This window comes from Copadichromis virginalis, linkage group LG8 (assembly GCF_057382275.1).
Source record: "Copadichromis virginalis isolate Kocher_CV1m ecotype Utaka linkage group LG8, C_Virginalis_male_GT1.1, whole genome shotgun sequence".
NCBI classification, from domain to species: domain Eukaryota; kingdom Metazoa; phylum Chordata; class Actinopteri; order Cichliformes; family Cichlidae; genus Copadichromis; species Copadichromis virginalis.
Genome location: NC_140625.1, coordinates 14,630,272 through 14,645,757, shown reverse-complemented (window position 1 = coordinate 14,645,757; position 15,486 = coordinate 14,630,272). Strand labels below are relative to the sequence as shown.

Genomic DNA, 15,486 nt, shown 5'->3' with positions numbered 1-15,486 from the left:
TGCAGTAGATCTTGGCACAGGGAAATAAGCACATCAAAAATGTAACTGAAGTTCACCTTCCAAAACATTCAGCACTTTGGATCAAGGCAGCATCCCGTCGGTTCAATCCGACAGTGTGTTTTTCCTCTCGCCAGATGTTCAGCTTAATTAACATGCAGGCTCGGGGCGAAAGAGGTGTTAGCACCCATATGCAGTTTATCCAGGTGCTGCAGCTCTGCATAATTGCCTGACATTTACATGAAAGCTATTGATTAGATTCATGCGCATTGTACTGATTCAAGTTGAGCTGTGTATGTGTGAAGAAAAAGAAAAGAATAACTGTCACTGTAGACCTGCAGCAGTAACTTGATTAGTCAATCACAGGAAATGAAAGAGCAACTGTTTTAGTAATTTAATTGTTGAGTAACAGTTACTTATTTAGAAAAAACCTTCCTTGGTACCATATTGTAAATCTCAGCCTTTGTGATTTGATTCATTTTTTTTCTTGTAATGCTTTTAGCTAATCTTAAACACTTATTTTCTTTTAATAACCTTTGGAAAGGTCACCTATACTTCTAATAGATCCACTGCTGTACTAAAATCCTTTATATGCTGGAAGTCCCAAATTATCATGATTGCATTTGGCTCAAATACTACAGCTTGACTCTTCACTGGCAAACATGAGCGTGTCTGCCCTAGTATAGTAATATTGGCAATAGTATAGGATTAATTATAAAAACATTTTTGCTTCTTTAAATGTCCCTAAAAGGGCTATGGGGATCTTTTTCCACTAAAGACTTTCAAAAGTCGACTAAAAACTAAAAACTAAACTCTCAAGCATATTCAGATTGGGCTTAATCTTAAGACCTATGGTCTGGGTTTCGCAGTTCTGAAACTGAGACCAGATTTGCTTGTTTTGTCATTATGTGCTAGTTTACAAGTTTTGCCTGACATATTTTCCTGTATGTTTATAGCTTCACCAGATAACAGGACACGGACCCTTTTCTTTGTTTCACGAATCTCCAGAATTTTCCTTGCAACTTCTTTGACTCTTTGCTTATATTGAGGCTGCTAGCTTGTAGCTGGCTCTGAGCTCTTGATAGCTTTAGCTTTAGCTACTCTGCCTTTGTTAGTTTCTGTTTTGCTGTTTGTTGTTTGTTTTCTGCTGTGTGAAGGTAATTTAAGTGTTTGATTTGGGTTGCTGTTCTAAACATTCAAAAAACATTTGAGAATCTGTGTTGAGTGAGGACTCACACTGAGGACTGTCTGCCTGTGTTCCTGTGCTTGTCGTGCACAGGCTTGCTAGCTGATCTTTCAGTCACTGGTCAAGGCCGATAACACTGGCAATCAGTTGATTCTGGTCCCTGGCTGGTCAACAAGGGCATCTCTATTTATCATGTCATCCAGTGTTATGCTTGCTTTATTGTTTTTTAGTTGTTGCCATTTAACACTACTAACTTTAACTGAAGGTTAACTAATAACAACTTTATTGTTTTCCTTCTATAAATGAACCCATAGGTTTAACTACATGTAATATAAAGTAAAAATTAGAGATGGCACGATACCACTTTTTTATGTCCGATACCGATACCGATATCATAAATTTGGATATCTGCCGATACCGATATGAATCCGATATAGTGTTTTTTAATCAACAAAACTGTTTTTTAAAATATCTTGCTGCATTTTGCAAGTCTGCAAGTTCATACTCAAGTTTAAAACAACAACTACACTAAAGCTATTCTGTTATACCTGTATACAAAAAAAATATTTCATAGTTCAGCAATACTGATCAATCTAATAAACTTAAACCTACACCATCCTCCCTATTCTGGTATTTTAAAGAGTACTTAGCGTAAATATTAAGCAACCTAACTAATAGGGTTCCAACTCCCAGCAACAACAAAAATAAATAAATAAAAAATAGGGAACCACCCCTCACGCGCCACCTCATGATGCTTAATCGACGTAATCAACCTTAATTTGATGCAGTGTGAAAAAAAAAATGCACAGAAATCAATTATTTTTCAAGAAATATTAAATAGATTCAACATCTTTCTTCAACAAAATTGCAGACTGCACAGATGGTACCTTCCCAAAGGAAAAAGTACTATAGCTTACTAGGGTATATATATTAGACTTAATAGTCACTATATACAGTAATTGACTTCTATTCATTTTACATCAAATTAAAACTTTGTGTGTCAGATAATTATTTATTAAAAGCTCGACATTTTAAATGAGAATAAGAAAGAAAAGTATGCCTTTGTGCCCCCTTTTCCCAGTTAATGCCCTATCGGCCCCCCTGGCTAAACTTTGCTAGATCCGCCCCTGCACAGTTACCAGCCGTCAGCTACTTAGAAAAAGATCCTGGTGTAGAAAGTAATATTAAATACATTCTAACAACAGCTGATCAAGCTTAAACGTGCTGCTGTTGTTCAGCCGCTGGTTTCCTCTTTCTGGTGCAAAGTGGGCCAAAAACAAAGACGGACTCGCGACAGAAAAGCCGATCAGCTGATCATTTAAGCAGTTTCACGATTGAAGTAGCAGCCGGAGAGCGAGAGGCAGTCGCTCGTTAAGTTTAATGCAGGAATGCTTTACAAACATTCAGAGATGGACTTACACACTTGCTTTACTTCTCTCGGGGATAACTTTGTCGGAGATGAAATGCCGGGTTGCTAGCGAAGCTCCACATGCTATCCAGACCACCGACAGGTCCCGCATGCCACAGCCGCTCTATCACGTGATGCATACTGCTCCGACATGCTAACGTTCTGAGGTGAGTTACGGCGTGTTGCAAGTTTTGTGAGGTGCTTTCGTGATATTTAATGGATCGGATTACATTTTTTATTTTTCTCCGATATCCGATCCAGTAATTTAGGTCAGTATCGGACCGATACGTAATATCGGATCGGTCCATCTCTAGTAAAAATACATAGTTATCTACAGTAATGATAGTATTTACAGGGTATTTTTGCTTTACAACAGTGTTTTTCACTAATAAAGACAGATAGATCTTTAAATGTACTCTAAGCATAAAATGACTTGATTTGTTATATATCACAGTTACATGGATCTTTGGGCCTTTGGACTTGCCAGAAAAAATGTCTGTAAGTGTTTCCTCCTTAACCTCTGGCTAAGTGGATGGCACAACACAGAAGAGCTAACTCATCATGCCAGGACTCTGCAGTCTAGTCATACTTATAGGCGAGTGGCCACTCTTTCAATGATGAGGATGTACACATCCTGGACAGGGAGGAACTCTGGTTTGAGCGAGGAGTCAATGAGGTTACGTGAAAAGGGAAAGACCATCTCTGAATCGAGGAGGGGGACTAAGGGTACATCTGTCACCATCTTACAATGCTGTGATTGCAGCCATTCCCCCACTCTCTGTGAATGCTACTTACGGCCATTGATCAATGGTCATGACAAATTGCATATTAATGATCAAGAAACTGACCGTGTGGCCCATTGTTCATCAGTGGTGCTAGTTTTAGTCATTGTGCAAATGTACTGTAAGGTTGGGGAAACCTGCAGTCAATGGAGACTGAAGAAGTCAGTTGGATGAGCGACGAAACGTTTCTCCCACTGAAAACGGGAACAGAATTAACTTTTTGAAAGTCAGTTCCATTGCTACACTAAATGTACAAATCATGTAATTAACCAGTTGTAAATGGATGTAAGAAAAGACCTGATAGTCCTGATCGTGTTTATGGGCTTTAAACACCTATTCAGATTCATGATGTGTAAGTAGAAGGCTGCGATACTTGGTAGTAGTAGTGTAACATTCAGAGAAATTCACAAAGGACACAGAAACCAGCCCTATGCTCTGTTTCCATCATAAATCACACAGCATGACGATAACGTTGAAACTCAACACCTCAAGATCTCACTGGGCTTGAGAGGCCCTTAAAAAAACACGGAGAGGTTGACAGATACAGAGGACATGCAAACTACAAGACCGATAGCTTGAAGGAAAAAATCACCTTCAGCTTTAAAATGAATGATGATTTTGATGTATGACTTAAAGATAGGCCCACATGTGCTTGTTCAGCATTTCCCTCTGTTTTACATTGTTTACAGTGTGCTGCTGACCTCAGCTTCCTAACTGGGAAAACAAAGGAATTTCACCCTACTGTAAAAATAACTGTCGATAAATACAGGCCTTTTCTTCTAATGCACTTTCGGAATAACACACTTGTTTCTCTGCTTCCAGGAAATAAACAAGTGGGTGTAAAAAGGAGGACTACAAATCCCCACCTGGGGAGCCACTGGAGCCTCAGGGTGCTGGAATGGAGCAACTCATAGAGTAAGACAGATCATGTCTTTCTTTATCTTATTTGACAGCTTGTTTTACACAGATTGCTGACATGCTTTATTGTGTTTACTAAATGAACGTCCTGTCTCTATTTTGGTGCTTCCTGGAACTGTTGTTGCCCAAGCTTCAGCTGCATGCATGGCATTGTGTTTGGCGGTGTATAGCTATACTGCATCTACTAAGAGATTACATCAGCTCACCAAGCATTTTGGGAACTGTAAATAAGATGCCTTAATAAGAAACTTCAGGGGCCAAATGTTTCAAAGACTTTGATTTAAGGATATTTATAAGTGATTAAACAGTGGTGACATCTAAACACATCTTTTGTCTTTCTGCATGTTTTGGATATTTTGGTGAGGCAGGTTGTTGTGGTGCATGTCTGTGCATTTAGAAATCTTGTTATTTTCTATTCTTAGCTAAACAGAACTCATCATCGTCCAGCATGCGAAAGGTTGGCTCTTTGATTTGATGGAGGCAGTTCTGCGAAAGTGAGGGTTGGATAAACAATCTTGCAAGGCTCTCTGAACCAAAGAGGGCAGGCAATACAAAGCAACCCACATATAACATGAATACGCTTGGGAGCAGTCGCATCTCGAATTCAATGAAGGCGCGCCATTATTCGTAAACTCTGTGGCTACATTTCCTCTTTGAACAGCGAGTCAGCAGAAAGTTTAAAAAAGCCTGGAAAGGATGGTGCAGAAGAGCAGTAACCACACCATCTGAATGTTGTTGGGGGATGGGCAGGTGATTTATCTGACCCTAAATGCCTTTTGTCCACTTTGCGAATGCAAAAACTCTTAGCTCAGCGTCATGCCATCTAGCTCAGACTCAGCTTTTATAATGTGCTGTTATCCTCTGAAAACCTGCTTTCCTTCATTCAACGCACAGTAGTTTCCTCTGCAAACATGTGCGGTTCTCGTCTTGTCAACGCTGCTGTAGCTGGGCAGAGTGTGATAAGAGCCATGGGAGTTCTATCTTCACTCCTCAGCTCATTCTGCAGATAGCTGAAACAGGATTGGCATTGTGTTTCTGGGCTGTGTGCACATACAGTAAGCGCTGTGTGTGTGTGTGTGTGTGTGTGTGTGTGTGTGTGTGTGTGTGTGTGTGTGTGTGTGTGTGTGTGTGTGTGTGCGTGTGTGTGAATCACACGATCCATGGTGGGATTTCATTATACATATCTTTCACCGGCATGGACGCAGAATGTATAATTCATACCTGTGACTGGGCCTAGAAAGGGATGCGTGCCTGCTTGCTTTCCCTTCAGCTCCCTACACTCCAACCTGTCAAGTGAGACCATTCATTTACAGTAACCAAGTGTCAGCCCTACTCGTGTCTCATATTGAGTCAGTGATTGTTGAATCAGCCCTCCTCCCTTTCTGACACCTATGACTCCCATGCCAGGATGACTAGCTTTCTCTTAATGATTAGATTACGTCACCGACCTGCTGCTGCACCATGCCAAACTATGAAGTGACAAAGAAGGGCTCCTGATTTGCGCAACTTCGCACTCCCTGGCTTGTGACTCATTGGTGAGTCATGGCAACAGGCAAGGGGGCTATAAACGCACCCCCATGCATGTTCACACACATACACTCAAGCTTGTACACATGGTTCTGACAGCAAATACTTTCTCTGTTGTTCCCGATAGTGTGTGTGTGTGTGTGTGTGTGTGTGTGTGTGTGTGTGTGTGTGTGTGTGTGTGTGTGTGTGTGTGTGTGTGTCTGTTTGGTCTTGCGTGAATGCACCCAAAGACACCATATTTCTGTCCTTCCACTCTATCGTTGTGCCTGAGTACAGAGAAACACACAACATTATTTATTATAATCATCACCGGTGTAATAGAGTTTGTGTTTTCCAGATAAAGCGGAGTCAGTAATTGTTTGACACTCGGCGCATTCCAATTAATGTTTTGTTGACTCAGTCTTGATAAGATAAGGCCAAGCATAATAATGAAAACTTGTTATATTTGTGGTTATTTAGATTTAGGTACTCAACCAACAGAGGGCGATGCAACCATTTACCATGAGGAATTAATCCTATTAGCGTTTCTTTGTGTGAATTCATTTGGCAAGTCCCATTTTTAATCTAATTATACAATAAGCCTTTTAAGAAAAGATGTTTGTTAGTTGATTGATGTTGCCAGTTTATTGATTAACTCATCAGTATTCTATATTTCAAATATTGGAGTTTGGGAGAGTGGGCGATAATGGCCTTTCCATTTTAATGCCTCATAACATTTCCTCTGTCTTCATGTAGTTTTGAATTCCTAAGAGGCTTACTTTTTCATTTGTATATTTGCTCTAACAAAATGCCTGGAACATTGATATCTGAGATCACTTAGATGTTTCCTGAACAAGTGTGGTTTAATATTAGATTGCACTGTTTAATATCCCATGACATAGCCTGTCGCTGGTTCACACCTAATTGCAGGTGTTAGCGCTCCTAAACTGTCTTAAAATTGTTTTGTCACAGTAGTATTAGTACTGTGCTAAAGTCTTGAGGCATCCTTCATTTCTTTATATTTTGCTTCCAAGAAGCCAGACTTTCTTATCATAGTTCCAGCTTTTGTGAAGGTCCCGACCTTGTACCTGACCATTTCCAGAGGACTTAAAAATGGCTTGTGAATCATTGAGGCATAACAATGCAACACTTTCTTTCTACTTTCAATGACTAAAAGAAAAGGCCAAAGATAATGCAGTTTGACTGTAGGGATGCCACAAATGATTATTTTGATAGTCGACTAGTCACCGATTATTTTTGCGATTAGTCGACTAATCAGATCATGCATCCATTGGACGTAAAACGTACAGCTTATTGCACCAGCATGCACCTGCTCTTATATGACTATCATTAGCTTACAGCTTTAAGTGCTTAAGGTACGTGCTGACTAAAAATAAAGACAAGATCATAGTTTATTACATTTTAATGAAATTTGCAGATTGTTTCGGTGGAGTTTAATAAACTCAGCTGTCTGCTCCTTGCTATCTGAGATATAACAGGACACGAGTATATTCTCGAGCATCTCACACTTCTGATAATCAGTTGTCTGCTTGACATTTATTCAGCTGTGTAAAAACTATAACTTTAATCTCAGCCAAACTGATTTACTAAGGAACAAAGAATATACTGAAATAAGCCAAACAATAACATTTTTAAGTTATCTAAGTGACTTATACATCATGTTTAACCTGAGTAGTGAAAGACGGCGGTGGGTTTGAAAACGATTTGCCGGGAGTCCGGTGTTCTCACGGCTCTAGTGAGCCTTGAACCCCCGCTAGCTAACGAGCTGGTGGGTAACAGACGTCTCCGAAAGTGCTTTTGAAAACATGTGGTGTCTTGATAAACCAAGCAGATATCTGAAGTTTACACAGCTACATTCTCGCCTGAAAATATGTTAAACGTTTATTTTGTGACCCAGAAAGAATAATAAGAGTAATATTAAAACTAACTAGCTGCCGCTATTGTTGGAAACTGAGCAGGGCCGCGCTATGAATTCTTTGATAGGTTGGGCCACGAAGTATACACCCGACCCATCCTTCAAATCTGGGGAAATGAAGGGCGCATTTGTCGGCCGCATTTGTCGGAGTCTTCAAATTTGGACAGTCTTCATCGTGTCGCTGTAACGTAATCGGCCTACAAATGCAGGCACAGGAGGATGCTGTTCCTGAATTTGGACACAGCTACGATACCGGACACTACTTCTTCTTCTTCGGGGCTTAACGGCAGCTGGCATCCTTGTACATGCAGTGCTGCCATCTTCTGTTTCAGTCCGTTATTACACTCTTAAACCCTACTACTTATTCCTTCCGTCTTTTGGGATCTTACAAAGCTTCAAACGAGGAATGTGAGGAAAACAGGCAAGTGGAGGATAAAAGAAGATGTGGAAGGCCTAAAAACAACCTACAGTAGATGAACAGTATCTGAAATTCATGTTCTTAAGAAATAGAAAATCCATCAAAAAAGTATTGAGAGGTGTATCTGGCACTACAATTGATCCATCTACTGTTCACTAAAGCCTCATCAGAAATGATCTCAGTGGAAGGGTAGCTGTCAAGAAGCCATGTTTAAGAATGGGAAACATGGAGAAAAGGTTGAGGTATGCCAAATTACACAAAATTGGACTGAAAATCAGTGGCAAAAGGTCTACTGAAGTGACCTTGTCGTCAAAATGTACGAGGTCAGAAGTGGTGTCCAACATTAAGTGTCTACAGCCTTCTGTAAAACAGAAGGTGGAGGCTCTGTCATGGTTTGGGACTAGATTTTAGGCCGTGGTGTTGGGAATCTTGTCAAAATTTATGGAGTTATGAAAGCAGAAAAGTACCATCAGATTGTCTGATTAGCAGCACCATTTTTAGCATGACAGTGATCCCAAACAGACTGCCATTGCAGTAAAAACATATCTGGATATGTCGTGGAACACTATCAATCATGGTTTGCACAACCTCAACATGACCTCAACATATTTGAGGAAGTGAAGGATCATCTTGACAGAGAACAGAAAAAAAGGCAGCCAACATCCACAGAAGAGCTTTGAATGTCCTTCAAGAAGGCGGGAGAACCATTCCTGATGACTACTTAAAGAAATTACAAGAAAGTTTGCCTAAGTGAATTCAGTCTGTGTTGCAGCATATAAGTGGTCATACCAAATATTGACTTTCAAGCTCGTTTGAATTGTCCAAACGTTTTGCTTATATACTTCCATGTATGTTTGCACAAGACAGGAAGAGCCTGGTTACCTATTTTGGAGCAACACTACTTAAGAAATAAGGAAAAGAAGACTAGTCAGCAGTAGGTCAAATACATAGATTTGGCATGGTTCTTTTAAATACATAAAAAACAAGAATAATCTGTTTAAGGAAACATTTAGGCCAGACAAAATTGTCTAGATAAATGTACAGTGATTTTATTTTACATTGTGTATATCTTGTCCTGCCAAAAATAGCTTTGACCCCTCTGGGTATTAACCTAGGAGAGCATCGTGGTCTTGGACCATCTTGATGCTGGCAGCAGGGTCTGCAGATTGGATTTGTTAAAATGCTCCATCTGATTGGCTTGTAGAGGAGCGTTGAAACTGAGTCAGTGCCCTGGCCTGTTTGTCGTGTTCCTTGTGCTCGTCATGATTACATTTTGCGGTGTGGCAGGGCACAGTGACCAACTGTAGAGGTCTTTGCTTTAAATAAGTGCCAAGTTTGGACTGCAGTACTCTTGTTGTTGGTACATGTAAAAATGACAACCATATAAATGCATGTACCCAAGGCTTTCCAGCAGAATAATGCATTATGACAAGAGGATCAATACTATTTACTTCATTTGCCAATGTGTCTAATCTTACTATTTGTCATCATCATCACGTTGACGGGGACGTCATGTAACTGATTATAGCAGTTAGGGTCATTCTTCACTGGACTGTTTATCTTGAGTAAGTACATTTTTTATCTAGAAAATGACATGAAATCATTTGAAGAGCTTAATCCAGGGTTTAAATGTGACTTATGTCTTGGGCAAAAGAAAAAAAAAAGGGAAAAAATGATCGCAGAAGGTGCAGCAGTGTTTTAGATGCTTTAATGGGTCATTTGTCTTTGCACACAGCAGAATCATTTGTCTGGAACAGCTGACCAGAGTAAATGTACAGGCTCCTTTTTTAACTGAATTGAATTACCTCCACTGAGAGTAAGCTGGCAGCAATCTGATAAAGAAGTCAGTGTTAAGAAATTGAAGCCTGCTGTCTATTAAGGGGTTCTCATGCCCTATAAAAGTGCTTTAAGGAAAACAAACACCCTAGGCCGATGTCAGAAAGTGGACGCCTGGGAGTCAGGCTCTTCAGAACTGAGGCAGGCAGATGACGAATGTAAAATTAATACATAACTGCTCACAAAGGAGACAGGAGGCTACTGGACGTCTTGTAAAATGTGTATTTCTGCATGAATAACACTAACGTTTAGTAGCTCTTTATGCTTTTATGTTACAGTGGGTTTTATTTGTTTTTTGCGAATGAACAGATAACTATGAAGCTTAGTAGAAGATTCAAGATATTTATTTCCTAAACTCTACTGTGATGAGCTGAGCAAATACTTTTTGTCACTGGGGAAATATAACTGGCTCTAACTGGGCCATTCAGGACTACTCTGTCACACAGAAGCAGTGCTGGCTGCACAGACAAACTGGTGCTGGTACTTATGGCCTTTGCACTGCTTTATTTATGTGAATTGTTTTTGATGATGATGATTTATGGGTTGTTCCAGCTCTCGGTACTCACTTAGTTAAGCTCTACAAAAAATAAAGCGTTACCCTACCACACACCCCCTCTTACTTGGTGCAAAATACACAGCCTTACTGTGAAGTGAAAGCTGAGACGCGTCACTGGCAAAGTGGCTGCTGTCTGAGGGAATATTTTAGCTGTCTTGTTGAGTTCAGGATTTATTAGGCCTAATGGCGTTGACGTCAGATCAGCATGCTTGTTTTTTGTCTTAGCTGCCGTGTTTCTTTCTTTGATCTTTGTCACAACTAAACAACTTGAGGTGCCTGTTTACGTTGTTCTCATCTCTATGCATCATGCTGAGTGGAAGTGTGCTGCATGCATTCGGGCTGAGAAGATGGATTACTGCTGCCTCGCAGGGAGCGACTGTGTTTGTGCGTCCTATCTGTCCACGTGTAAGCTGCTGGGTGTGATTCTCCAAGGACGTGCGAACAACATACCCGGGAGGTCTCATGCCTGTGTTCTTAAGACAGACACGATCTCAGTACCCTGTCAACCCCTGCTGCAAACACTCCCATGTGCACACGCTTAAACAGTAATGCATCAGCGCCCCCCTTTGATTCCCGGTTGTCCTTTTCTGTTATTGTACCTTGAAGTGGAGTTTTGACACCAAACATGGCTCGCTTGTCCCCAGAAATTCTGAGTGTGTTTTTGGTTTGGGTTATTGCGAACGCCAATGGAAGAGCACTCGCTGCACATCGAACACCCCACCTCCACATGTGCACTCGCACACACAAATAGATACAGCAGTGGCAGCCTAATCATTCTTCAGACAATGAAGGCAACGAGGAAGCGCACTCAGCGGAGTGCATATCCCACTGAACTGCCGCATAATGAATCATGAAGGGGAGTCAGCTGGACATCAGACATGAGCAAAAACAGAAGCAGTGGTCAGCTTCCATCTAAACAAAGACTGTGTGTGTGTGTATGTGAGGATGTCTGAAGTGTTTATGTGTCGTTAAAAAAGGACAGCAGTGAACATACTTAGCTGCTGTGTGAATGTGAGTTACTTGACTGAAAGAGGGAGAGGGAAAGAAGGAAAAAAGCTATAGAGTCCTCTAGGGGTTTCTGACTCAGAAGAGTATTGAATTTTGCATGAAGAGTGTTAGAAGTCATGTCTTACAATAGGACATGTCCAGGATGTAGCCTGCCTCTTTCCTATCCCAGTCAGCTGAGATAAACTCCAGCTGCCTCTGTGACACTGAACTGGATAAGCGGTTAAGAAAATGGGTAGATGGGTATCATACAGTAGAAGGGAAATTTCTGCCTATTGCTGCTGTGTTTGTGTTGCTGTGGCAGTACACATGTCTTAAGATTGAAGTTCTACACAAGTTAGCAAAAGACAAGCTTAAAGGTTTTAGGTGAGCACAAAAAGCCTTCCATTTTAAGCACATGAAGTGAAGTATTAGAACCAGAATAATTATTTTTTGGAGGGGTATTTTCAGTGGTTTAGAAAAAAATAACAGCACAATAATTTTCTTTCATATCTGTTGATATTGATATATGTTACAATATCACAAAATCAATTATGTGTGTGTGTGTGTGTGTGTGTGTGTGTGTGCGCGCGCATCCTTAGTTTGGTTTTGCTACTTGAGTTTTGTAATTCGGAATCCTTATTTTATAGTTTTCTTAACAACTGTTTGTTACTTTGTATTCTTTAGTTTAGTCTAGCCTAACTAGTAGGGCAGGGCAATATGGCCAAAAATATTTATCGCGATATATATTTGAAAATTTGCGATAACAACATACTTGATGATATAATTGACGCGAGACAAAATACTTTACAACTCCACAACTTTGTTAGTACAAAAAAAACCCCATCAATGTATTTTCGCTTAAACAAGCAGCTGTTTTTTATGTGCATCAAAGTTATATAAAAAATTTAACAGTTCAAATGCAAATTACTTGCTGACAGTTTAACCAAAAGGCATTTCCAGTGGAAACTGGCCGACACATCCTGAGCATAACCATATATAATATCCACAAAACTTAAAAAGAGGTTGTACACACACACAATACGGTAATATTATGTTGAAGCACAGTACCTATCACTCCGCGAGGCTCCTGCAGCCGTAATGCTCCGACAATCCATCAAGTGGTGCGGCTTCATAGCTTACGAAAGTCATACTAGAACATTTTTTGACAGATTTTTGAGCGCCGTGTACCACATAAAATCGGTTGGAGGTAAGTAAGCACAACCTGTCACGGCTGCCGAGGCGAGCCGTGTGGATTTAGAAGGAGGACCCAAGATGCAGGCAGTGGATGAGATACCGGTGGTTTTATTTACAGAGGTGTAGTGGCAAACAAACAGTGGGGCATAACAAACAACTAAAGACACCTAAACTGGGAGAACTAAAATAACAGACCTGGGAGCATATGACAACGGATGATGAATAGCAGAGAGACGCAGACGAGGAACAGGACTCCGTGGAACACAGGGTAACAGACTGACACAGAGTTACACAGAGTTACACAGAGTTACACAGAGTTACACAGACTGACACAGACTGACACAGAGTTACACAGACTGACACAGACTGACACAGACTGACACAGACTGACACAGACTGACACAGAGTTACACAGACGAACCAGCAACAGGCAGGAGAACACACAGGGCTTAAATACACACACCAGTAATCAGGGGATGAGAGACAGGAGGGCAACACAGCTGGGAGGAATCTGGGCTGACGGGACAGGGGAAACGTAAACTGATCACACTCACATACGACGCGGACCTTCACAATAAAACAGGAAACTCAGATACATGGAACCAGACAAGACATTGAACTAAACAGACAGATTCAGATGCAGACTCAGAGGCAGATCGAAAATATAACACACAGAACTCAAACAATAATAATCATCATCATCATAAACTAGAAAATGATAACTAAAAGCGCTGGGTCACCGACCCAGGACCATGACACAACCAGAGTTTATACATAAGGCACACCGGACTATAAGGGGCACTGTCGATTTTTCAGAAAATCAAAAGATTGATTTTAAGTGTACTTTATTTTCTGAAAAACACGGTAATAACGACAGCCCGCTTGCATGCTCTACCAAAAATTGTGCCTTTGTGTGTATCTGATGGATACACCAAAGCCAAACCAGTTCCACACCACTGAAGTTGCGCCATTTTTACAAACCATCCATCCATCCATTCGCTTCCGCTTATCCTTTTCAGGGTCGCGGGGGGCGCTGGAGCCCATCCCAGCTGTCATAGGGCGAGAGGCAGGGTACACCCTGGACGGGACGCCAGTCTGCCGCAGGGCTTTTACAAACCAATTCTGGTTCATCTGTTTCATTCAACGATCCGCTTTCGCCCTTCTCATTCTCTGTCGCCGCCATGCTTTTTCCGCCATCTGCGTATAAAAACAAAGGCACTACGCATGCGTGTTTTACCCATATTCTATCGCGATATTTCATTTTCTTATCATTGCCTAACTGTAGGCAATGATAAGACACGGGTATCATACAGTAGAAGGGAAATTTCTGCCTATTGCTGCTGTGTTTGTGTTGCTGTGGCAGTACACATGTCTTAAGATTGAAGTTCTACACAAGTTAGCAAAAGACAAGCTTAAAGGTTTTAGGTGAGCACAAAAAGCCTTCCATTTTAAGCACATGAAGTGAAGTATTACCGGCCATATTACCGGCCATATTACCGGCCATATGGCCGTAGGGCTCGGCCATATTGGTGAACGGTATGATATGGCCGAGCCCTACTAACTAGTATCTTTTTATAACTTGTTAAGTCTTTGTGTCTGTATTGGGTGTTCGGGTGTTTTTTGCTATTTTGATAGTCTTGCATCTTTTGCGTCTTACCTTTAGTTATATTTTCCCCTTGTCTCCTCATCTGATTTGGTTGAGCTGTATCTAGTTTCTCAGATGTTTCCTCCTCCTCCGGTTGCCCCCTGTGTCTGTATTTGTGTAGTTATATCAGCCTCAGTTTTCTTTATTCTTTGCCATGATGTCTGTTACATCATGGCAAAGTTGTTCCCTTTTATTGCCTCTTAATTGGTGCTCTGAGATCATCCATCTTCTTCCCAGTGGACCTCCCGTTTTCCGTGATGATAGCTTTGTACCTTTTTTAGTTGTAAAACACTCACCTATCTCTCCATCGCTCTTCACCACTCCATCTCGACACCCTTTCACCAGCAAACACGTGCCGAAACAAAAAGCTGAGGAGAGATAGTGATAAACCATCTCTGTAACAAGATGTTGATGCTACATCAGGCTCCAGTTTGAAACTCAAACTAACAGACAGAAATACCCTCCTTCTGTTTTCTCTCACTTTGAGATGACGATGAATCAGTGTAGCAGCTCCGTACGCGCACATTTATTTTCAGAGTGCAGACATGCGACCACTGGCAACGCGTGTGTGTGTGTGTGTCACAAGTACTGATTATATCTGCTATATGCAAGAGATGCTGACATGAAACTGCAGCAAGGCAGAATAAATTTAATATAAATCTAATACTAACGTGATTTAAAGCAATAATGGGAAAACAAGCCATTTATCACATTTTCTTCACAGTCAAATTAAATGACATCATCATACATCAGCATCGTTGCATTTTGCACACTGAAAATCATAAATTCAAGACAACAATGACTAAAACGCACTTTGACCCAGAATATAGTCCTAATGCAGAGCTCTTACATGCTATCAGGTACTCGGTGTGAACTGAATGAAATTTTGCAGCTATGTAATCAGAGCTGAAGCCTAGATGCTTACAAACAGCTTTACAGGAACTTGTAAAGTCCTTTCAGTCATGTTTCTAACCTGCTGTTATGAAGCTATATCCAGGCTAAATCATGTCAGTGAAGCTCTACCGATAAGTATTGATTTACTTCCTAATCACTAGAGAATAAACGGGGAACCACTTCTGAGATCAGCAGACTTCTAGAGGTGGGGCTGGAATTGTTT

The 15,486-nt window shown here is 40.9% G+C and overlaps 1 protein-coding gene across 2 annotated transcripts in view; it reads left to right on the top strand.

Annotated features, from left to right (window-relative positions):
- Positions 1 to 15,486, top strand: part of ankfn1b (ankyrin repeat and fibronectin type III domain containing 1b) — a 161,103-nt gene that overhangs the window by 2,516 nt on the left and 143,101 nt on the right. For both annotated transcript variants that reach the window (XM_085466044.1, XM_085466045.1), the window contains exon 2: positions 4,196 to 4,288. In XM_085466044.1, the coding sequence (XP_085322170.1) occupies positions 4,272 to 4,288 (17 nt within the window). In that variant the 5' untranslated portion in view covers positions 4,196 to 4,271. The remainder of the gene's footprint in view (positions 1 to 4,195; positions 4,289 to 15,486) is intronic.